The 23,520-nt window shown below is 36.9% G+C and overlaps 1 protein-coding gene across 9 annotated transcripts in view; it reads right to left on the bottom strand.

Annotated features, from left to right (window-relative positions):
• Window positions 1-23,520, bottom strand: part of MCTP1 (multiple C2 and transmembrane domain containing 1) — a 558,214-nt gene that overhangs the window by 177,911 nt on the left and 356,783 nt on the right. For all 9 annotated transcript variants that reach the window (XR_005019457.1, XM_036848826.1, XM_036848822.1 and 6 more), the window contains 2 exons: window positions 15,441-15,627; window positions 10,544-10,637 (listed from right to left, as the gene is read on the bottom strand). Coding sequence is in view for 8 of the 9 variants with exons in the window: in XM_036848826.1 (XP_036704721.1) it covers window positions 10,544-10,637; window positions 15,441-15,627 (281 nt within the window). In the remaining variant the exon portion in view is untranslated. The remainder of the gene's footprint in view (window positions 1-10,543; window positions 10,638-15,440; window positions 15,628-23,520) is intronic.

Consider the following 23,520-nt stretch of genomic DNA (forward strand, 5'->3'; position numbering starts at 1 on the left):
CCAATGTTCATAGCAGCATTATGTACAATTGCCAAGATATGGAAGCAACCTAAGTGTCCATGAATGGATAAAGAAGATGGGGTATATATCTACAATGGAATACTATTCAGCCATAAAAAAGAAGGAAATTTTCCCATTTGCAAAAACATGGATGGACTTGGAGGGTATTATGCTAAGTGAAATAAATCAGACAGAGGAAGACAAATACTGTCTGATATCAATTATATGTAGAATCTAAAAAATACAACAAACTAGTGAATATAACAAAAAGGAAACAGACTCACAGATATAGAGAATAAATTAGTGGTTACCAGTGGGGAGATAGAAGGGGGCAGGGGCAATATAGGAGTATGGGTTTAAGAGGTACAAACTATTAGGTATAAAATAAGCTACAAGGATACATTGTACAACACAGGGAATATAGCCAATATTTTATAATAACTATAAATGGAGAATAACCTTTAAAAATTGTGAATCACTATATTGTACACCTGTAACTTACATAATATTGTACATCAACTATACTTCAATTTAAAAAAATGAGAGATGTAACCTATCATTCATTAAGAAATAACAATAATAAATCCATGACATGTTAACAGCAGAGTGATCAAATATTATGTAGCTTTTGAAAAACTCCATTGTACACTCATGGGAGAATGACAGTGAAAAAAGCAAATAACATCTCAGTATTATTATGAAAAAAGTTTTGAATTCACAAATTCCTAAATGGGTCTTGGGGATCTCCAGAGGTTCCCAAGCCACACTTTGAGAACCATGACTAAGAGCAATGGAAATAAAGCTTAATGTATACATGAGTTTATTTCCCTTGGTATATAGAACTATATGCAAAAGAATATTTATAGCATTGTGTTTAACTAGATGCATTCTTGAGTCCTAGAAGTAAACCTTCTTGGTATTAGCTGGGAAGCTCAAAATTTATGACAGACAAATGGGCAATAAAACAAGACAGACAAGAAACTGGAAAATAAAGAAAAAGGAGACTATGGGATTTAGAAAATGAGGAGAGGCAATAGAGAAGTTATGTCTAAGCCTTTAAGAGTTTAGATAAATTATGGTAAAAAAACATTTAAAGGCTTTATTTTCAATTAATATTTAATAAGGAACTACATACAAGTGACGTTACCAGATTAGAAACACAAAAGTTGTTTGGCCTCAAATATGTATAAAAATATATCATAAGCTCCTTTGTTTTTACAAGCCCTTGAAGATACTTTAGGACCTATGTAAATATATATTCAATTAGATTCTCCACAGAGAAGCATGAGGTTTCAGATAATCTTTCCTGTAAGTAAATTAACTAGCTGGAGAGGTCTTTTGCAATGGAATAAAATTCTTTAGACTTAAAAAATTAAGAACTGTATTAGGTGATTAAACCTTTTTATATTTTTAGGCAATAAAACTGAAAATTGCCATCTGTCAAGCCTTTGTCTTTAGAATGATATCTTTGTCTTTTTATTTCTCTTCTACATAATATCTACTCATTCAGGTATCTGTTATTCATCTTGGCACCCTTTGCAGGATCTCAGATTCTTAGGACTGGGAGAGAAGCCTTAGAGGTCAAGTTCAAAAGCTCATATAGGACTTGAATCCCCTCTGCAACCAGGTGGTCATACAGGCTTGGCTTCAAAGGTTCCAGCGATGCGGAATCACTACATCCACAGGAATATTCTGATCTATTTTTTGGCAATCATAATTTGGGGGAAATGCTTCTTTACATTTTATGTCTCTCTAGCTATTGTCTATTCTATGATTTGCCCTCTGTAGTAATTTTTGAAGTTTAAATGAAATAACAGGTGTAAAGGAGGGGCACAGCATCTGTCACTGAGAGTATCTGATTCATGTTTGTTACCTGCTCTCCTGCACTGGATAGTGTGGATGGCTTGCTGAGCATCTATTCTAACTATTTCTAGTATGTCTCTTCCTGACCTAGAGAGGCCACAAGGGCCTCCCTTGCAGCTGGGGTTGCAGATGTGATTTAGGTTGCGCCAATCAGAGGTACTTGCCTAAGATTTGACTTTAGAACTCAGTTATCTGAGAGGGTGTGGAGTCCACTTTGCTGCTACTCACACAGCAAGCAGGAGTAGTGAAAGCAGGTGACACAATGTCTTCCCAACATACCCATGTGGCAGGTGCTGAAACTCCTTGGTTCTTTCATGTAGCTTTAGTATTAACTTCTGGAAAGTGAGCTTAGAGCTTGTTTTCTTAGACCCTTCCTGCCTCCAAAGATTCTGTGATCCATTGAAAACTCTATAACAAATCCCTTTCTGATTAAATGTGCTAGAAGGAAGTTTGCTCTTTGGATTGAACCTTGGCCATTACTACCCCTGCCAACTCCTATCAACACCCTTCCCATGACAGGCTTTGGATAATTGACAAAAGAAATCATATCCAATTCCACATCTTCCTTTCTCTGGTTCAAGTTCATGGCTTCACTGAATAGATGTGGATTGGCATCCCTGCCTTGCCATGTACAGGCTGGGGTGTGTGTGTGTCTGTTGATCTAGACAAGTTACTTAACCTCTCCACACCTCAGTTTTCTAATTTGTAAAGTGGAGATAACGACAATACCTAATTAGATTGTTGTGAGATTAACTGTGATAATCCTTGTACCAAGCTTAGGGTAGTGTCTGACATGTGATAAGGGCTCAATAAATATTCCTTGCCACTATTATTGTCATTATCACTTTCACTGAGCTATTTTCAATGGCCTTGATTTTAAAACGCCAGATATACCAACCAAGGATATTTTCTGGTGAGTTTGTCAATGTCCTTCTTTAAAGTGTAGCTTTTAAAACTGAATTCATACCCCAGGATGTCTGATGAGCCCAAAAGAGAGTATCATTCTCAACATTCTCCTTTTATTCAATGTAACAAAACTGACGTATGTATAATTCACTCTCATGGAGATTAAACTCAAGTCAAACTCAAAGTCTTTTCTGTATTTTCTACTGTTAAAGCAAGACATCACTGTTTTGTACAGAGGTAAGATTTTTGATTTATACTTTTTAATGTTCATCTTGCGGAACTAAGCCTGTAATTTCAGTCTGTTGATTATATATATAAATTGTATATTGTATCTATTTATATATATATATATATATATATATATATATATATATATATATATATAGCATACATACCTTGGTCTCATGTAAAATGAATTAACTATGCCTCCTAGCAAGTTTGATAAGGAAGCAGTCAATTATCTCCTCAAAGTCATTAGTAAATACATTGAACAGGTTAGACCAAGGATAGAGCCCTGCATTCCTCCATTTGGCCATCAATCCTTTAATATAATCACCCTTTGGGCTTGAAGGTTTAGTCATTTATGAGTCTAACTACACTATCATATCATCCAAACATCCCTGTAGTAAGATTTTATTTCAATAGCCTAGTTAAATCCAGATCCTGTCTGCAGCATTTCCCTAATCCACCGTTCTAGAAAATGCATTTCTTATTTACACACCAATATCATAATGTAACAAAATATATATAATAGTTTAATTTTAAACACTAATTCTAACATCTGAAAGCATTTCTTCCAGCACTGAGTGAAACCCTGGAGCTAGCCCTCCAAGCCAAATCAGCAATTCTCTATTTCTTTACTCAAAGGATCATTTTGTAATCTTAGTTCCACAGAACTCAATTAATTATTTTATAGTATTTCTCTTTTCCTCATTTCCCATTGATAGTGGGACCACCACTTTCTCAGCCCATAGTCCTTCACCTCTAGAGCATATCAAACCCAATTATTAATCTCTTTTGTCATCCCACCTATTCTTCCAGAGCAGTATCTTCTAACCATGTGACCTGCATATGAATCACACATGATTTCTGTAATTCCCTGTAAAGCACTAGTTCAGACTCAGGCCTCACCAGCCTTTATGTTAAATCATCATTTTAATTCCTCTTGCAAATTTATCAACTGTTTGGTTTTAGAAGGATACTTTTGCATTTCTATAATTAGAATATGATTTAGCTTTTTAAAAATAAAATTACTAAAAGGAAGCAACTTTTATTTCTATATGCAATATGGTAGCATAAAAGAATAAAGAGCAATGATTTGCTTTCTTTCCTTGTGATGCCTTTGTCTAGTCTCATTCTTACAGAAGAGATTTATATAGTGTTAAGACATTTAACATGTATGTGCGTCATACTGTTTTCTAAACTAGGTATATTATAATGATAAAAATGTCAGGTGTTGGATGTTTTTAATGCATTCTAAATTGCATGAAATTTCTTCTCAAAGTATACTATCTGCTTAATAGTCTTCTACAAGCTTAATTATTAAAAAGCAAATAGAAACATTAGTTTATATAAAGGAAATAAAGCATACTTGGGAAATTTAAAATACATTTTGTGTAAAACTTTGGTTTATGTTTCAAGAAATATAGTTTTAAAATTTTAAGATAGTGAAAGTTTACAAATTAAGAATTACATCCACAAATAACCCCCTTTTTGGGTAAATTATTTTACCCTTGATAATTCACAAATAGGAAGGAATTCCACTGCATTAGATATATAATACTTTCAATGGGACTATGCAGAGTTTAAAGGATATCCATTTTCTTTTCTTCTAACATAGGTTTTAAATAATGATCATAAACTCTAAGGCTGCATTTATCAGATATCGCCAATGTTATTAAATGTGATCATGGCAATGAAAGTCATATGCTATTAAAAATTCAAACTGCTGGGCTTTCCTGGTGGCGCAGTGGTTGAGAGTCCGCCTGCCAGTGCAAGGGACACGGGTTCGAGCCCTGGTCCGGGAAGATCCCACATGCCGCGGAGCCAGTAAGCCCGTGTGCCACAACTACTGAGCCTGCACTCTAGAGCCCGCAAGCCACAACTACTGAGCCCACGTGCCACAACTACTGAAGCCTGTGCACCTAGAGTCCGTGCTCCGCAACAAGAGAAGCCACTGCAATGAGAAGCCTGCACACCGCAGCAAAGAGTAGCCCCTGTTCCCCACGACTAGAGAAAGCCTGCACGCAACAACGAAGACCCAACGCAGCCAAAAATAAATAAATAAAATAAAATAAAATAAAAATTCAAACTGCTACAATTTTATAAAAGAAACAGCATAGCTACTTCTACCAGTACAGCTGTCATATTCTGAGGGCCACTCAAGTGACAATTGCTCATATCTTATGCAATTTGCTTGAGTAACCCACAAGAGTTAATTTTTTAAAAGGATAATAGCTTGGATGTATATGTGCTTAGCATTCAGTATATAAAACTTTCAAAGAAGAGGCTCGCCTTTCTCTGTACATCTACCTTTTCATTTTCTTTCTCTGAATAGACCTATAATGTTCAGAGAAAATATCAAGAATAATAAATCCAAATCTCTGTAGAAAATATACCTTCATGACACACTCAAGCTGGAAATCACAGGAACCAATAAAATGCAGGCAGCCTACTGATAATGAGGTCAGAAATACAAATAAATTTACTTTTAATGAAGACTGGAGGCACAGTAATCAAAGTGTTAAAATTCATTTCATGCATATCTCATTTGCTTCCTAGCTGATATTTACCACACAATCTGTGAGAAAGTAGAGGCCTAAGATGCTCCAGATAAATGGCTCAATTAATTGTACAGAGGTAGACTTCTTTGAGCTGAGCCGGAGCTGTGAGCTCTTTATTAAAAGCACTATTCTGTAGCCCATAACCTTGTTCCTTGACTCCTCTCTGGTTTCCAATTTAAACAAGTCCCCATGCGGCCTGCTCTAAAGGGCTTTGTCTCCCTGTCATTGTTAAGAGAGCTGAGGCATCCTGGAAGTGTGAAATCAGACCTCATGAGTTGAACGGTTCCCCAGGGAACGCTGGACTGCACAGAAGGTCAAAGTCATGGGCCGGACCATCTGAAAGTGTCTGATCGCCGGTCTGTGACACAGCAAGTTGGGGTGGGGTGTGGAGGCTAGACTGAAGAGGACTGAAATTGAACACATCTTAATTAAAGCCCACAGACAGCAAAACAAAATGTTTTCTAGGCAGCCTGTCAAATGGGGCTTAAATTTAGCTCTGCTAATGAATCTGAGCTGCTAACTGTTATTTCTTAAGATAATAAGACTCTCACGGAAGCTGATAAAAAAACCGTAGCATGTCTTTTTCTGCTGTTTTGTTACTGAAATATTTTCCAACAATGAAGACAGTTTTCCTAAAGAAAAACATGGGAAAAGTCTATGCAAATAAAGGGGTAGTCAACAGCTCTCTTAAAAACTAGTAGATTTCCAGACTATGGAGCTGGTGAATTACAAATCTTTATGTGTAGTGTTGTTCTAGAAAAAAATATGCTCATTTAATGGGACTATTTCAATGACAGCTTATGTTAACTGTAAAATTCTCTCTCTCTCTTCCTTTTTTTCGTCTCTCTCCCTCTATTGTTTCCTAAAAGAGATAGTGCATTAATTTGAGAGATCAATTCACCTGGAGTGAAGAAGTTTTATATTAGTGTACCTTTTAATAGAGTGAAAAGGTAGGGCATCTTTTGAAAGGGTTTCACAGTTCTCCCATATCAGTGTTTCTGAAACTGAGTGGCTGGTATCCCTAGGGAGGCTGTGACCTCTTCCTCAGGAGCTCAAAGAAAACCCAGGGGAAAATGAAGGGGAGGGGCTGAGGAGAAGAACCTTTTTCTTTTTCTTCTCTAAGAACTTGAAAGAACCAATAGGCCAGGTCTAAATACGCTGCAAAGAAAGCCTCACTCAATATAGAAAACTTTAAATGTTCGGCTGAAAGCAAAAATTAGGCCCTGTCCAAGGAAGAATAATTAGAAACTAGAAAAGACAAATTCCAACATACATGAACTGTTTCCCATCACCACCACCAAAAAAAAAAAAAAAAATGTCCACCATTGGTCTCTCTCTCCTCACAATCTGTCCAGTTTCAGGGAGCACTTGATTTAGTGGTAGAATCTTCCCCCAGTGAACACAGGGCCAGACGATCTGCAGGTTTTGCTTTGATGATCCAGAGAGACATTAACCTTTTCACTGGTTACGTGAAAGGTAAGTAAGTTGTACTGTGCAGTATTTTTCAGTTAATCAAACTTTTTCCCTCACGAAGAATTTAGCTGACCAACTTTGAAAACCGGAGTGCCACTTTCTCAGGCTGTGAAAGGCTGCCCACAATTTGACTGAAATTTCAATCCACTCTTGTGCCTCGCTCAATGCATGTGTATGTGTGGGAGTTGTAAATTGAGGCCTTAACCACCAGAGTTAATCTCTTTTTAAAATCTGTATTAACCTTAATGATTTGAAGTGCACTGTCCAACACTGGGCTATTGAGATGGAAGAAAAAACTACCCTCGACTATCAACAGTTTATTAGGGGCTTAACTGAAGTGACCTACTGTAGTAGACTTCAGCTGAACAAGGCTATAGGCTTTTTGTGGAAAGGGAAAGAATTGAGGGTTTCATTAAAAAGTAATTTGTGCTTTATACTCACTCATTCAAAGAGAGTCTCAATTGCTCTTTATTCACACAGAGTTAATACAGTATCACAATGTTTCTCAATGAATGTGTTGTAACAAAAGAAAAATTTTACATTTTGAAAGGAAAAAACTCTGTAACTGCAGCAAGATTGATGGCTACTTAAAAGATTATAGAATCTCTTTTTCTTGTGCTCATGCTAAATGATGGAATATTGTAATTTAAATTTTTTTGCTTAAACTATGGAAGTTTAACTTTATGTTTTAATCATTAAAAATATTTTAAATACAGGGTGAAGTTGGGCAAATATGAGTTTGTGTTGTTGGACTTGTCTGGGCAAGTGTTCAGAAACCAACTAGGTATCTTATAGCTATAGCCTCATTTATATCAGGTCAGAAAATATTCTTTGCTATCAGTGATTTAAAATATCCCCTCTCCATCCACAACAATCCTAAATGGATGCTAATTTGAGCATCTGAAGATGCACCATTGACTCTACTCCCTTCCCTCAAACTGTTGCTGAATATCTTGTAGAGCCTGACTATGATTATCCACTGAGATATAAAACATATTTTTAAAGTTCTTCTCTGAGCAAGTAGGAGATAAAGTATGCAAAGAGCTTATTTGTGATAAGCTCAAATTTCATGATACCCAAATTTCATGATAAAGACCAGGAAGGATCAGTATACATATAAATATTTACCCTTTTCAGAAGTAAAGATTTTTTTTAAAAAATTGGTAGACTATTCAGACATTTCTGTCTTAAATACATGGTCCTCGGTTTCTGCCACCATCACAAATGTCATAAAGACCACAAAAGGTCCAAGAGTGAGCAAGGTCAAAGACTGAATTATCCTCTTGCCCCTGAATAGTTCAACATCTCTCTTATTCAATTCAGAGCACATTAGAGTATAAGGTCAGTGAGGAATGAGGAATCATTATGTCCCTAAAACTAGAAGGAAAAAATGGAGAATCTGTTATTTAGTATTCCCCAAATTAAAGTTCATTTTATCAGATCAAAATTATGTCTCACTGAATCCCTAGGGAAAAGGTGATTCTTATTCACATTAATTTACCTAGAACCATTACGAAAGAAATATATCTATTTTTTCCAGCTTCAAGAGAACATGTACTTTAACTTGCTTAGTGGCATATAGGCCAACTGAGTTAATGCAGTTTGCATATTCATGAAGTTTCAAAAGCAATGACAGCCTCTCTCCAAGAGAGACAAACATATAATTGCATTTAACTTGTGTAATGGGCAGGTATCTAAACTTTTGAAGTAAAGGGGACTTGAATTTTTCTATAAGAAATTATTGTGCCCACTATAAATACCCAGTGATAGTTCTTAACACTTAGGTGCCCTCTGAGATACTTTTTATTTTAGGCTTTTCTCCCTATCTTCAGATGTTTTTAGCCCAACACTGGGTGCTCCACTCCCCCGCAGAAAATCCTGAAGAAAAGTGAAGATATTTCCTATGATGGTGAACATCTCGGCCATGAATTCCTGAATCTACCTGCTGCTGGGAATCAAAGGCTGGCCAGAACCTCTGTAGTGTAAAAGCAGCCCTGAGTTCCTGTTCTGGTCTTTAAGTTAATGTCCAAAGTGAACAAAAAAAAAAGCAGTTAGTCAACCATTCACTGTTGACTGTTGGTTCTAATAATGAAAGCAGCATAATAATTTAAAAATCATTGTGTCCAGATTAATTTGATTTTAACCACACCAGAAATAAAATACAAAGTGAATAAACTCAGCATTCACTAATTGTTTAGTACAAGGAGCCAAGTCAGTATATTTGCAAAAAGATTACAAACAATCCTCTCTCCCACTATTTTCAGGTATGCCTATTTTGAAATAATATCTGACAGTTGTTATTATCTTCTTGGTTACAAATGAGTTGATAAAATCCTCTTTAAAGAAACTGTAAACTCTCAACATTTTTACTTTTATCATACAGTAAACAGTCATTCAATACTATGCAAATATTAAAAAATTTAAAATATTGCCATTTTTGAACAGACATCTGCTATTTTAGTTCTAAGGCATGTGATCTTTTAATTAGGTTTTGATTCTGTTCCATGAATTAAGGGCAGCAGTGATCATATAATGGGTTTGCAGGCCCTTATATGGTAGGAAAAGTACATTTCTCCCCTTCAAATAAGTTAGCTACCCTTTAAGGGTCAACTTGCTGGCCATTCACAGTGGTAAGCATATTTCCACAAATAATAAGTGGACACTTTCTTTCAGGAACAGGGAAATCTGCACAAAATTGGTCAAGTCAGTCCTATTTATTATCCACCTTGAGATGGACAATTTAAGGAATTGTATAAATACCCCCCAAAGCCTATGAAATTAAAGAGTAAGTGAATGCTCACATAGTTGCAAATTCAAAACAATAATTTAATTCTGGAAATTGATGAAATAATTCATTAATTAACATGCCACAGAAACAGCAATATCCAAATCAGGAAGCTTTAAGACATCATACTGAGTTTGGCATTTTTACAGGCCTGCTTCTTGGTTAAAAAAAATTTAGAACAACGCAGATGTTTAGTTTAGATCCAGAATGATCTCTGGGATGTGCTAGGGAATTTGGACAACTAAGGAATTGTATCAGCAACCCAAATACCAACAGTTCATACCAAGGAATTGAATATTATGTATCTAAACTTTTCAGTGAACTATGCAACAGATTTCATGCATGTTTGAATTATCAGTGTTGATGCTACAATATCATCTGAGGGAAGCTGATACTGTCTAAGAGAAGAAGATACAGCATTACTACCCCAAAATGCCAAAATGATGAAACCTGGAAGAAATATAACCACTATGTTGACTAAACCTTGGAGAAGGCAACAATTCAAAAGTTGTTTCCCTTTTTATTGTTTACTTTTTTAACATGTTACCCTTCTTTTAAAAAGCAGAGACGGTATAAAAATCAGGTGGATAGCAAATCTTTGTAAGATCAACAAACTTTGTATTATTTACTCTGATGATCGAGTCAGGTGAAATGAAAAGTTCAGTTATCAAATGGTGTACACCTTGCATGCTGCTTGATATACAGGCAAAAGGAAAACTGCATCGGCTCTTACCTGTGACATCAGCGGCCATTAACCCTTCTGCTCTGATCACTTTCACCTGGAGGAATCCCACATCTTTCAGGTTGTGAAATATCCGCAATGGGCTCTGAAAGAACCCAACATCAGTATTAGAAAAGAAAGGTCATAAAGGGTCTCAAAGAGTGCGCTGAGGAAACATTAAGTGTTACAGTTGATCTCAGGATGCTGCTTAAGTGATCAAAGGGATATTTGTGTTTCTTCAGTACAGATGACCTTTCCACCATCAAGAATGTATATACACACATACATTTATGTAGATAATTGTTGCTATATAAGTAGATTTTTTGAAAGAGTAAAAAATACCACAACATTTCTCCCTGGTAAGTAATTAGCAGTAGATGATGAACAATAAATTATAAAATACGACATGTCTGCATTCTTCCATCAGTCTCCTTTACCAAAGCGCTCCAAGAAATCTTTTATCTATGGGCATGATGATTTGAAGACTATTGATTCTTAATACTGAATCTTAAGTTGTTAGTTAAGTAACACACTTCAGACTTTGGGAATAAGAAAGACAACATTAAATTAATTATTTTTCTACTCTTTTCTTCTTGGGCAGCTTTGCAAATGGTAGGTGCTAGATAAGGGTTAAATTATTTAAGACTATTTTCTAATATTTGATTCAAAAGACGTATTTCTACCACACACCTTTTAGGTGTTTTTAAAATTTATTTGTTTTATTTTTGTCTTTGAAAATAAATCAAGTTGATTAAAAAATAAATTCAAAAGTGATGAGTAATTTTTCCTAAATTTGTAATTTTGTTTGTCATTGTAGTAGGTATAGAAGTATACAAATTTTGATAGAAGAATCAGATCCAAATGCTGAAACCTATTTAATTTCATGAATTAATAATGGTAGAGTTTGAATAAGCGTAATACCAGAAGGAATTAAAAGAGGGATAGCAAGAAAATAATTCAGAACTCTAATTAACGGACACAAATAGAGAGTAAAATCAACCTATAGAACGTGATATGCATTTGTTTATTTATACTTCATTGCATCTTTCTCATGACAAGATCAGCACTTTTATTCAGTAAATCAAAGGTGCTTCTTTATCATAATCGTTAAAATGCTTTAAAACCGGGAGCATAACATAGTTTTACCTAATAAAGTTATCTATTAAAATGTTACTACGGAACATTCCCATCTTTGCATTGAGAATGTGAGAAGACTGACAAGCACAAGCTTACCGGATATTAACTTTATCAACCCCGTGTGACTAGTCATTGTTTACACTGATGCTCTGACCTTGGCACATTGAGAGGAGGAAACGCAGATAGACGTGTAATCTCAGAGCCTAACTTTTAAAAAAGTGTTTAGCACAAGGATTAGCTCTTAATCTTTTATTGTTTTTAAACAGTTGTTTATCACCCAAACTGTGTTAAAACTACGAGGGTGACAGGGTTCAATAAAAACGCACTTCTCTCTCCATTTACATTCCTGTAAATTAAGGGTTTAGAAGTGGAAACTTTAGACCGCAGTATTATAATTCAGAGATTTGTAGGCATGTTGTCTTCCTAAGGTCGTAATGATCAGGTGTGGGAAGCTGCTCCTTATCTCAGAGCTTACTGAGTGTTACAGACCAGGTAAGTCTCCTAATCTAATGATGGAGAAGAGTTTTAGCAAAAGGTTCCTGTCCTTTAATTTTCAGGAGCAATTTAAACTAAGTTTCACTGTGACTAGAACAAATATCTTCAGTCAGAGAATCGTTTTCATAGTGGTAACCTCATTGCAGAGTCACACTGCTTCTGGTGCTTCAGCTCCGAAGTTCTGCTTTGCGTTTGGAGGGGTAATTATTATTTGAAGGTTTCATTTCCTCGAGTCAGCTGACGCTCAGTAATTTATTGCAAACTTCAACTGCTTAGGCCAGTAACACATGGATTATAATAAGAACATCAAAAAAACAAAAAAGCCAAAAATGTAAATATATCAGTTTAAAAATATAACTTTAAGGAATGCTTCATCAAGAGGTATTCCTGCCTTGTTATTTACGGTTATTTTAGAAGGCCTCAAAACCTGGATGGCTTCTGAAGCCAGAAATTTCCATAGCAGAGGAATCTATGATTTGCTGTGCATCCTTTCAGCCCTCAATAGATGGGAAAAGATTGAAATGCTCTGGAGAGGAGTCCTCTTTATTTTTTTAATGAAAGCCTGTATAATATATTTTCTCTATGGCTGCAGCAGCTGTCAGGGAGAGCATCTCAGTTCAGCTCTATTACGGGAGAGGCAATACCCCGTCCTATGGCATCGAGATGCTCTGAGGGGCCAGAACTGATTGACAGCTTGTCACCGTGACGTCTTATTCCATCTCTGTTATGGAGAAAATTAATGTCACACCACCAGCCTTATGACTCGCTGTCATCTTAGAACCGCTCACCTTTTATCAATGCTCTAAATAACATTTCAAGCCTATCGTCTCACGGTGGACAATCCGGTCAAGGGACATTAAATCAGATGACTGTGAAATGTCATAATAAAAATGGAATGCTAACAACTTCTTCTCTAAACTAGCTCCTCTGGTTTTTAAACTATGACAAGGGGAGCAAGGGTTCAGCATCCCCGTTCTGAAAAGGTCATACAATCGCTCTTGGTCTACTACCCATTACTACCCGCCCCCTGTTGACCTTCCCTGCTTCCCCACCACCCGCCCCGCAAAAAGAAGAAAAAAAAAGAAAAATGGAATTAGCCATCTTTTCAGAATGGGGTGATCAAATAATGGCACACACAGTAACGTCTGTTTAATTTGTGGGGCTTCAATGCTTTGCAATGAACAGCTGAATGACAGCAAGGGAGAACCTTTTCAGGGCTGTTTCATATGAGAGTGGGGCAATCCACTTACTTTCCTCACCACAACCAGAGCCAAATCAAATTCTTAGGTTGAACCTAAACTTAAAAAAAAATAAATACACAAGTTCTCACAGGAAAACATATGTATAATTCTCCAAATAAACTCTTTTATATTATATGTTTCTCCAAAACAAGTGATATTTCAAACATCATGCAGTTTTCATTCATTTTATAATCTACAGAATAAAAAGGAAACACTCTGAAACCCTAAAATATAGATCTTTGTCCTTGCGTTGCTATGAGTAATCATAATACATGTGCTATATTGCATACACTAGCTTCTTAGCAAATATGATTCTAAAGGGAGATACAGGCCTATGCTTGAAATTCAGGGCTAAAGAAAAGTATATTTAAACTTGGTTCACTTTTTAGTATATTGAGCAGAATATAATCTGAGAATTAGCCGGGACATCCACATAATATTTTACATTTTACTGAAATAATAACTAATATTTGAAAGTAGGTATAGAAACAAATACTCAAATTCTAAATGGAAATGGCTGATTTAAGGAATCCCTTACAGCAAAGAGAAAAAAAAAAAAAGTAATTGGATCATTTCTAATTACCTAGCCCGTAGTATCATTCTAATATATGGGATAGTATCAAATATTAATCCATCAAATATAATATTATAATACCTAGAATCATTTTTATATTAATATATGAATTAATTTCTTTAAAATTGTTTTAATTCATGAGTCTCACTTCTGGGAACAGGAGAATATATCTTGGTGGGTACCAAAATGTGAAATAATTTTCACAACTGCAATTATATATTAGAAGATGCCACACAATACCTTGGGCTCTTAGGTGGTTTAAAAATATATACTATTTAGCCTTGCTAAGTCACCTCTATTAAATTGTTTATGATAACACCATTGGTGGATGAGTTGTACAAGCATTAGCAGACAGCTGATTCAGTGAAGATAGCCAGAATAAATTTGCTGAAGCGCACATCCTGCTAATCTGTTTGAAGAATATCGTAGAGCATTAGTACCAGCACTTCATGTTATCTGCACAGCCTGATAAGGTACATCTTTATTAAATTCAGTTATTGGAAGGATGTCAGTCAGCAAATAGGAATATTTTAAAATCTAAAAAAAAGAAAAAAATTAAGCGGTTCTTTGTTAGTCAGAGCTTGGTTTCATGACTGAGTGTCTAGAGGAACCTTCTAAACACCTGGCAGCATTGTACAATACAAGCTTTGTAATTTTAAGTGGAAAAGCTTTTCTTTTTTCTTCCAGCTTCACGGGTACTGAGACATTCACTTTCTCGAGGCTTCACTAAGAGAGAACAATGGAGTAAGAGCTCCCCTCTCTGTTGATTCAAGAAAACTACATGGTGGGAAATGCAGACCGTGAGGATGCTGGGAAATAGGTAGATTTGGTTGTGAATGTTTGGGTTTGATAAAATTTGAGAAGGGTACTTATTTTAGTGACTCACTATGCCACCCTATCACTCTACATCTGATCAAAAGGTAAGAAAGCCTCCTTTTAATTATATTTCACATTCAATTTTAAAAATTTAAAGGAATGAAGCGAGGCTTTTCTAAGCAGTGGAAAGGAAAAATTATTTCTGTGAATATCCTCCAGTAACCAACCTACTAATTAAAAAGTAAGTGCAGTTAACTCCATTTCAAATTTGTAAAGACAAAGAAATCTTAATTCCAGTGACAAATAATCAATGAACTCATTTTAAAGTATTATATAAACTTGACTTTCCATTACAGGAAGTTTCCCTGCATGATAATTTTGTGGTGTGATAAAATTACTGAGGAGAATCTCAGAATCTAGAACTTGCTCTGGAAGAGAGTCGAGAGAAGACCAGGTGTCTAGATATCCATGGGTACCCCAAGTGCTTCTGCAAAGATATGCATGGTATTTGCATCTGCCCAGGCTTCTGCTTCTGCTGATTCATCTGTCAGACAGCTTTGCAGATGTACTTCTGTCACTCCATGTAAATTATTTACAACCTCTTCTAGTCACCCATGACCCTGAAGGAGGAGGCTTACATACGTACATATCTCTTTAATATTTCCTCACGTTCTTTCGGATCCTCCAGGGAGTTGATGGAGAGGTCAGAGATGCTGACTGTGGCCGAAGCTGTCAGGGTGACCAGCAACACCAGGTGCCCCTCCCCTTCCTCCAGCTGCAGCTCCAACTTGTGTGTCTGTTCCCTACTGAGAGCTGACAGGTCGATCTGGCACCTAAAAAGAAATGTTTTGAATTAGCAAAAGGCTTTTTTTTTGGCCACATCAAACAGTGGAGGTGCAGGCTGCTCAGAGCTATGTGAAAAATAAATCAATGGAAATACCATTTGGACCACTGGAAGCATATGTATTTCATGTCAGCTGACTTCACAAAATTCAGACTCTGATTATTTTAGTATCTAATTGCTTATTTCTTGTAAGATGCAAAAAAATGTGCTTATCTGATTTGATTACTACCCACTGTCACCATATTTATAAATCAGCAGGGGCTTTCAGTCCCTAGGATGGCCCAGATCAGTGGGGCTTTGCTTACAGAGAGACTAACGTGAGCTATCTAAAGAGGCAAACGACCAAGAGTGAATTTTTGTGCCACTCTAAAACAATAGGTGTTTTGCCCTTGTTCTGAAATGTTATTAAGCAGAGAATATTTACCATTTACTATGATGATGTCATACGTTTTACATTTTTAAAACCATGCCAATTTATTCATAGAACACTGCATAAATCTAAGTTAACAAACAAACAAATCCTCTGAAAACATTATAGCTGAAGTGTTACCTACGAGAGTTGCCTGAAGAGAGACTTTGTAATAGTATGGCAACCCATGCTCGATATATCACCTCCTCAGAGCTGAACACTTTGCAGACTCTTTTCATAAAAATGTCAATTGATTTGGAAGAGAAAGATACTGTGGTGACCAAAACCACAAGGGCAATAAACAGAGAGAAAGGGGGCAGACATGAATAAAAGACATTTGAAACAGGAAATAGCCAATTATAAGAATAGATGTGGTATTGTCATAAACAAGGGGTGGTCAGCTATTAGGGACAGATTAAATTTTTGCCCCTTCTTATTCTTCACTCTATTTATAGTTTATTATTTTGCTTTTAAGTTAAACATCTGTGAATAGGGCCTCAAAGCTTATGGTTGAGTTCAAACATCTTTAGTGAGAGTGATTTTAGAAACTGAATCAAAGTTTGACATTTATGTTTTATTTTTGCCTATCAAAAATGACATGAAAGATAGCCAGACTAGAAACAATTGGGAGAAAGAGGAATATAGATGCAAGAAATGAAGAAGAATAGAAACGTCCTGGTCAGTGATAGAAAATCTGCATGCACTAAATGCTAACTATCGAGACAGCAGGAAATTAGGGTCTGTACCAAGTCAGGAAAACATCTTCCTAAAGTTAGGATGTATATCAAGTAACCTCACTGTTTCTGCAAACACAATATCCATTTCAAAATACTCTCGGGCTTCCCTGGTGGTGCAGTGGTTGAGAATCTGCCTGCCAATGCAGGGGACACGGGTTCGAGCCCTGGTCTGGGAAGATCCCACATGCCACGGAGCAACTGGGCCGGTGAGTCACAACTACTGAGCCTGCGCGTCTGGAGCCTGTGCTTCGCAACAAGAGAGGCCGCGACAGTGAGAGGCCCGCGCACCGCGATGAAGAGTGGCCCCCGCTCGCCGCAACTAGAGAAAGCCCTCGCACAGAAACTAAGACCCAACACAACCATAAATAAATAAATAAATAAATAAATAAATAAATAAATAAAAGGCAAGTAACTTAAAAAAAAAAATACTCTCATGCTGTCCCCTTAGATTCTAAACGATGAAGAAACATATCAAATGCCTTATTTAATATTCAAATTTTAATTGGAATTAGTTCTTAATAATACCTGGAACAAATTGAGGGTTAAAAAATGCAATGGTGAAGAACAGCTAATCAAATGCATTCTCTAATAAAAAGGAGAAACATGAATATGATTTTCTACAGATCTTTCCAGCATCTGGCACAGTGCCTAACCTATAATTTGTTGAATGTGAATGAATCTTTGGACTAGACTGAGAGTATGACACTGGAGAATTGAACAGGGATGACAGTTCAGATAGTACTTTTGGTTGGTTAAGTTGGGACCAAGAAGGGTCTTTCACTCACTCTGATCATGCATTTCCAGTCCTGCTCATGCCCTATTGCCTATTACCATTAAGTGCTGGTTGGCCTCCTCCTCTTTTATATTAGAGTCATTGCATTTAATTCTTTAGAGTTGGGGAAGGTGTTCTAAAGATGCAGTCCAGGAACTGCAAACTGGCCACTCTCAGATCAAAGCTGGTCCATAGATTTGTTGTTTTTATTGTGCTAAAAAAGTTTTGAATTTAAATAACTTTAAAGAAAGAGCAAATGTCCTCTGAGTTATTGTCCCCAATACTGTCTAACTTACAGCTGGACTATTTCACTTAATTCTGTACCCAGTGCCAAGAGGCATAAGGATTTGTGATCCTCAAAATCTCCTTAATTTACCAATGAGGAAACTGAGGGCCAGAGAAGTCACATGAATCAACGGAGATACACAGTTAGTTATTAGCAGAGCCAGACCTGAACCTAGCACTCTGGAATCTAAGATCTAGGCTTTTTCCACAACCAGTCTGTCATTGCTGTAATTGTGCATCCTGGAGGAATGTGCTATGTGAGGCAGTTCTTAAACAGGGTGATATCCAGACTTGTTTTGAACAGGACACATTAACTCAGGTTTCAAGTATAGAAGTGTGTTATTTTTATGCTTTAAAAATATGTATGAACTAGGAAGAATGCTGTAAGTAATTGCTCTTAGAAGACGATAAACTAAGAAAAAATTACAAATTGAATTTTAAAAGCTATGGAACTAATAAAATTTAAATTACCATTGCACATCTATAGGAAGGATTATACCTTTCTGCTGCAACTAAATTTTTAATATTGTGTACACTCGTAGAAATAGTCCCCGGTTCTGTCCTATATTTAACGGTTCAGAATGTTGACTTTAATCATTCTAATATAGAAAATGCCTGTGTATACAAATATTTTGAAAAGAGAGCATTAATGAATTCAAGATGCTTTTTGCTAGTTGAGGTTACTCAGATCTCCTATTCATCTAAAAACTCTGCTCAGGAGTAATCCTCAGATGCCATTTAAAGCAAAATGTCACCTGATAACCAAGCAAAATTGTCCTGTTAACTTCAGGATAAAGTTAGCATTACAGCATCACTGATATCTGCATTAAATGAGTATCGAATCATTGCTGGAATTTGGTGGAGCAAAAGCTTTTGCTATTCCTTTGTTGTTATTGAATAAATATGTACAAAGATGGAACTCCTGCAACACAGTGTATTGCAAAGTGAATTCAGGACTAATTACTATGGGCCAGTGCTATGGTTTGAATGTTTGTGTGTTATCCAAAATTCATATGTTGAAACCTAGTGCCCAACGTGATGATATTAAGAGGTGGGGTGGTTGGGAAGTGATTAGGTCATGAGAGTGGAGCCCTCGTGAATGGGATTAGTGCCCTTATAAAAAAGGCACCAGAGAGATCCCTCATCCCTTCTGTCATGTGAGGACATAGACGAAAACAGCAGTTTATGAACCATGAAACCAGACACCAAATCTGCTTGTGTCTTGATCTTGGACTTCTCAACCCCTAGAACTGTGAAAAATAAATTTCTGTTGAATTCCATCCACCCAGTCTATGGTGTTCGGTTATAGCAGTCCAACAGGCAGATTCACCTGTACTTGGCTTGCCTGTACTATTATGTTCTCAACAAAGGAAGGATTCACTGTAGTTTGGTTACAGAAATACTAGGTGATCATTCAGATGGTTCAGAATAAGCAAAAATTGATGGTTTTATATTGTTATGAAAATGAAAAGGCAAATTTTTAAAAGTATTGAAGCAAATTCATGAACTCCAAAAATATATACACAGACACATTCACAGGGGAAAGAGCCCATGACTGGGCATCAGATTCCCTTGGTTCTAGCCCTCCATCTGTCACTAATTAGTTGGATGACCTTTTCCAAGACAACTCTTAGCCCCTGGAATTCCAGGTTTCTCATCTGTGATATGAGGGAATTGAACTAGATGAACTTCAAATTCTCAAAAACCTCAAATTCCACAATTTATTATAACTCTATCCATGTTTACACTTGTTTACATCTTCCTTTCTTTGCAATTCCACAAACCAAAAAAATGGTAAGAGAACAAATTCATCTTACAGGCAATGAAATATTATTCCTCAGAGGTATTACGCCTCTACCCTGCTGAAAAAAGTCTGAATGTTGGTGCCAGAAGGCAGACAATCTAACTTAATATCAAATTGTCTTCTAAGGAGAACTGGGAGGGGGTGCATACAGGTCACCATGTATGGAGTGAAAAAGAAAGTGTGGATTCTCCTCTTTTGTTCAAAGAACAGCTCCCCTTACATCTGTTTTGTATCTGGGTTCCACAAGGAACTCCTGGGTCCTCAGCTGCCTGCTTTGCCTCAGCCTCGACTTTGGCTGGGTCTTTCCAAGGGGCTGCTCCTCATCCCACCACTGTGACCAATCGGCTGGGCTTGAGTCCTCATAGGTCTTCCACCTAGGGCTGGCCTCGGACCGTCCTAACTTTCACTTGCCCAAATGGGCTGAGCACTCCGATTGGCTGCCACTGTGTATCTAGGCCCAACTGCCACATGCCCCAAATTTCTGGCTTCTAAGGCCACTTCTGCACTTGGATAAAAAGCCACACTGTGGAGTATGGGATCTGGCTTCCTGATCAACTGCCAAAGAAACCATATGAAACAATGCAGAAGTTTTCTCCTTATGGGGTGAACTTAGATCAATGGCATAGGTGATGGGAAGATAACTCCCCATGCCTTCCACCCTCTCACAAACCATTCCAAAGCAGGATTCTCCATATTGCCTATCCACATGTGTCCAAGTGGGCACACCTGCTGGGCAACCACTGTGTCTCTGAAACACAGGGAACATGGCCAGCCTAGTAACCTATCACCGTGCGTTACTTCCTAGTCTTCCCTGCCTCATGTTCTTTCTCTCACTCTCAGGACCTGGGATTGTACCTCCCAATTAAGTATCAGCACCTAATCCCTGCCTCAAGCTCTGTTTCCTAGGGAACCTGGTCGAAGGCAAAAATTATTGATACAATTCAATCCCCACAGTTACAGATATCCAAAACCCAAACCTGACCATGTCCCACTCCTGGCTCCCCACCACCTATAAAATATCCTTAGTAAGGCAATGGGGCACTCCACAACCTACCATCAGCTTGGGTGTCATTTGTTGACTTACACTTACTACTTAAGTAATTCCTGACAGCTTGTAATTCTCCCATCATCCATGCTAGGGCTCACCTCTTTCTTTGTGTTTGTATGAAGCAACCCCTCTGCCTGAGATGATGTATCTACCTATGTTTGCTTGGCTAATTTTTAACTAATTCTCATTGAAATGTCTTTTCCTGTCAATCTCCTGATACACCTCAAGGGCAGGCACCTAGCACAGAGCTGGAATATAGTTGGTGCTCTGCAAGTATTAAAGTACTTATGGATGAGGAGACAGAGGTTCAGAGAGGCCAAAATTTTACCCACGGCGACAGTGGCAGAGTCAGGATTAGCATGTGATGTGCTCATGCTACCATTTCCATATTGTCTTCCCAGAAAGTGGGTTGATTTCTTTCCAACACTAATTCATTCACTCATTCATTAACTATTTATTAAGTGCACTGTGTGTCAGGCCTCTGTTAAATTTGGGGGATTCAGCCCTTTCTAAGCCTTCTGGTTTCTCACATCCTTATTTCCAGAACTACCGCAGACCTAGTGCGTTGCTTTTAGTGAAGTTATTTGGCTTCAGAGTTCACATCAGGGGTTCAGAACACCAAAGTTTTAACAAAGGTGAATTATTCATTAGTATTGTGATATCAAGCAAGTTACAAACTTTTTGTGCATCATTTTCCTCGTTTATGCCTTCTCTTTGCATAGAACTGTAAAAACACAGGAATAACAGATGAAAAACTACTTTGAAAAGATGAAAGTACTATGGAACTATAATACGAAGTTTATTATCTCATATGCCTTAGTTTGATATTGTACAATTTTAAAATGTACTGTCTGTTCCGAACTCATCAGTCAATCAATCATCAATAGAAGAATCAAAAGAGACTCAAAACTGAGATTGGAGAGCTATTTTCTTTCATTCCACAAATGGGGAAACTGAGGCTCAGAGGAATTAAGTGATGGCAAGACCTCACATTTACTGACTTCCATAGCAAAGCTTGAAATTCTTTGCACCTTTTAAAAACTATATGCATTACTTAGCCACATGAAAGGAATATATCACATTTATTTGGTGATGCTTTCCCCTAAGTTCAAGGACAAAAATTTCAGTATTCTTGTCACCTTTTTCTCCCCGCCTTTCCTTCTGCCATGCCTAAACCAGTAACCAATGACAGTTTTACCCAGATGAAACAGTTTTGTGATTAGCACCATTGATGTACACACGGGGTACAGGAAGTAAATGTTAGGCCTATTTGGATGTATTTTTTAATTTAAAATAGGACAGGATTCAAACTTCATAAATATTTTATATATGCATTAACACTGGTAGCCCATACATCAGATATGTCACATGTGACCTGCAAGTATTTTAAGGGACGAGCAGAAGCTGCATGACATGGAGGGATTGACAGTGGCCCCTGAACTTGCTGACTGGCTTTCAGTGAACTGCAGTCCATATATGCTCGGTTAGGTGGATTTACAGATTATATCATCTAGTTTTAATCCTCACAAAATGGACAGTGGCTTTAAAAAATCCCAGTAAATTAGGAGGTTGGGATTAACATACACACACTACTATGTATAAAATAGGTAATCAACAAGGACCTACTGTATAGCTCAGGGAACACTACTCAGTACTCTGTAATAACCTATATGGGAAAAGAATCTGAAAAAGAATAGATATATGTATATGTATAACTAAATCATTTTGCTGTACGCCTGAAACTAACACAACATTGTAAATCAACTATACTCCAATGTAAAATAAAAATTAAAAAAATAAAAGATCCCAGTAAAGAAACTGTGGATTGAGTATAATACTAATTGAACAAGCGTAAGTGAACAGAATGATAAACGAGAACACACAGAGTTGACACGTTTACTCCTAGCCCATCTGTCTGTCAGCTACACTCTGATTCTGATTTACAAACCAATAGTGTGGCATAATCAGATCTAGCAAGAATTCAAACAAAATCCAACTTAAAATTATCAGGAAGAATATCTGCAACAAAAATTTCCATCTCCTCTAACAAGGAACTTCTAAGTGTGTGTTATGCCCTGAAGTACTAGCTCATGATATTACGAAGCCATCATGATAAGAGGACAATTAAAAATGAAGCCTTCAGGACAGGAAGACAAGCCTCTATAGAATTTCTTTGGTCGGGGGGGGGGGTCATTTCTAAAAACACATTTTACTAATTTGGACCAAATTTAACGATAAAATTAGGAAGCTTTTTGAGATTTACTGCATGAGAGCTACTTTACGTTAGTGAAACAAACACATAGTATAAGGTCTTATATTACAAATCAATATGATACGTAATTCTTTAGAATCTTTGCATTTTAAAGAATTCAATAGGTAACCACTAATGTGTTTTCAAGTTTCACGATTATGCAGTGTGCACGCCACCTCTGACATTACTAAATGCTAATGCAGTTATTGCCTTTCTGTTGTCAGCAGTTGTCACTGTCCAACTGTCTTTGAGGAGGTGGCTTTATCAGAGCATACTTCTACAAACTTGGGAGCTTCCCCATTCATTGCCTCGAAGGTAAGCTATTTAATATACACACTGTCTTTGGAAACTGCATGGTGCATGGAAACTGTCTTTGGAAATGCCTATCGTAGACAAAATACTGCAGTGAGTATAAACTTTCTGAGAAAATCTTCAGAAGAAAAAATAGTAAGCCATGAAAGAAAATGGATTAAAATCTTAATATGTTTGGCTTAGGTTGAGTTTAGGAAAAAACCAAGACAAGAATCAATGACATTCTTTACTGAAATACTGTCTCTCTCCCAAATAAAATACTCC

The sequence above is a fragment of the Balaenoptera musculus genome, chromosome 3 (genome assembly GCF_009873245.2).
Source record: "Balaenoptera musculus isolate JJ_BM4_2016_0621 chromosome 3, mBalMus1.pri.v3, whole genome shotgun sequence".
NCBI classification, from domain to species: Eukaryota; Metazoa; Chordata; class Mammalia; order Artiodactyla; family Balaenopteridae; genus Balaenoptera; species Balaenoptera musculus.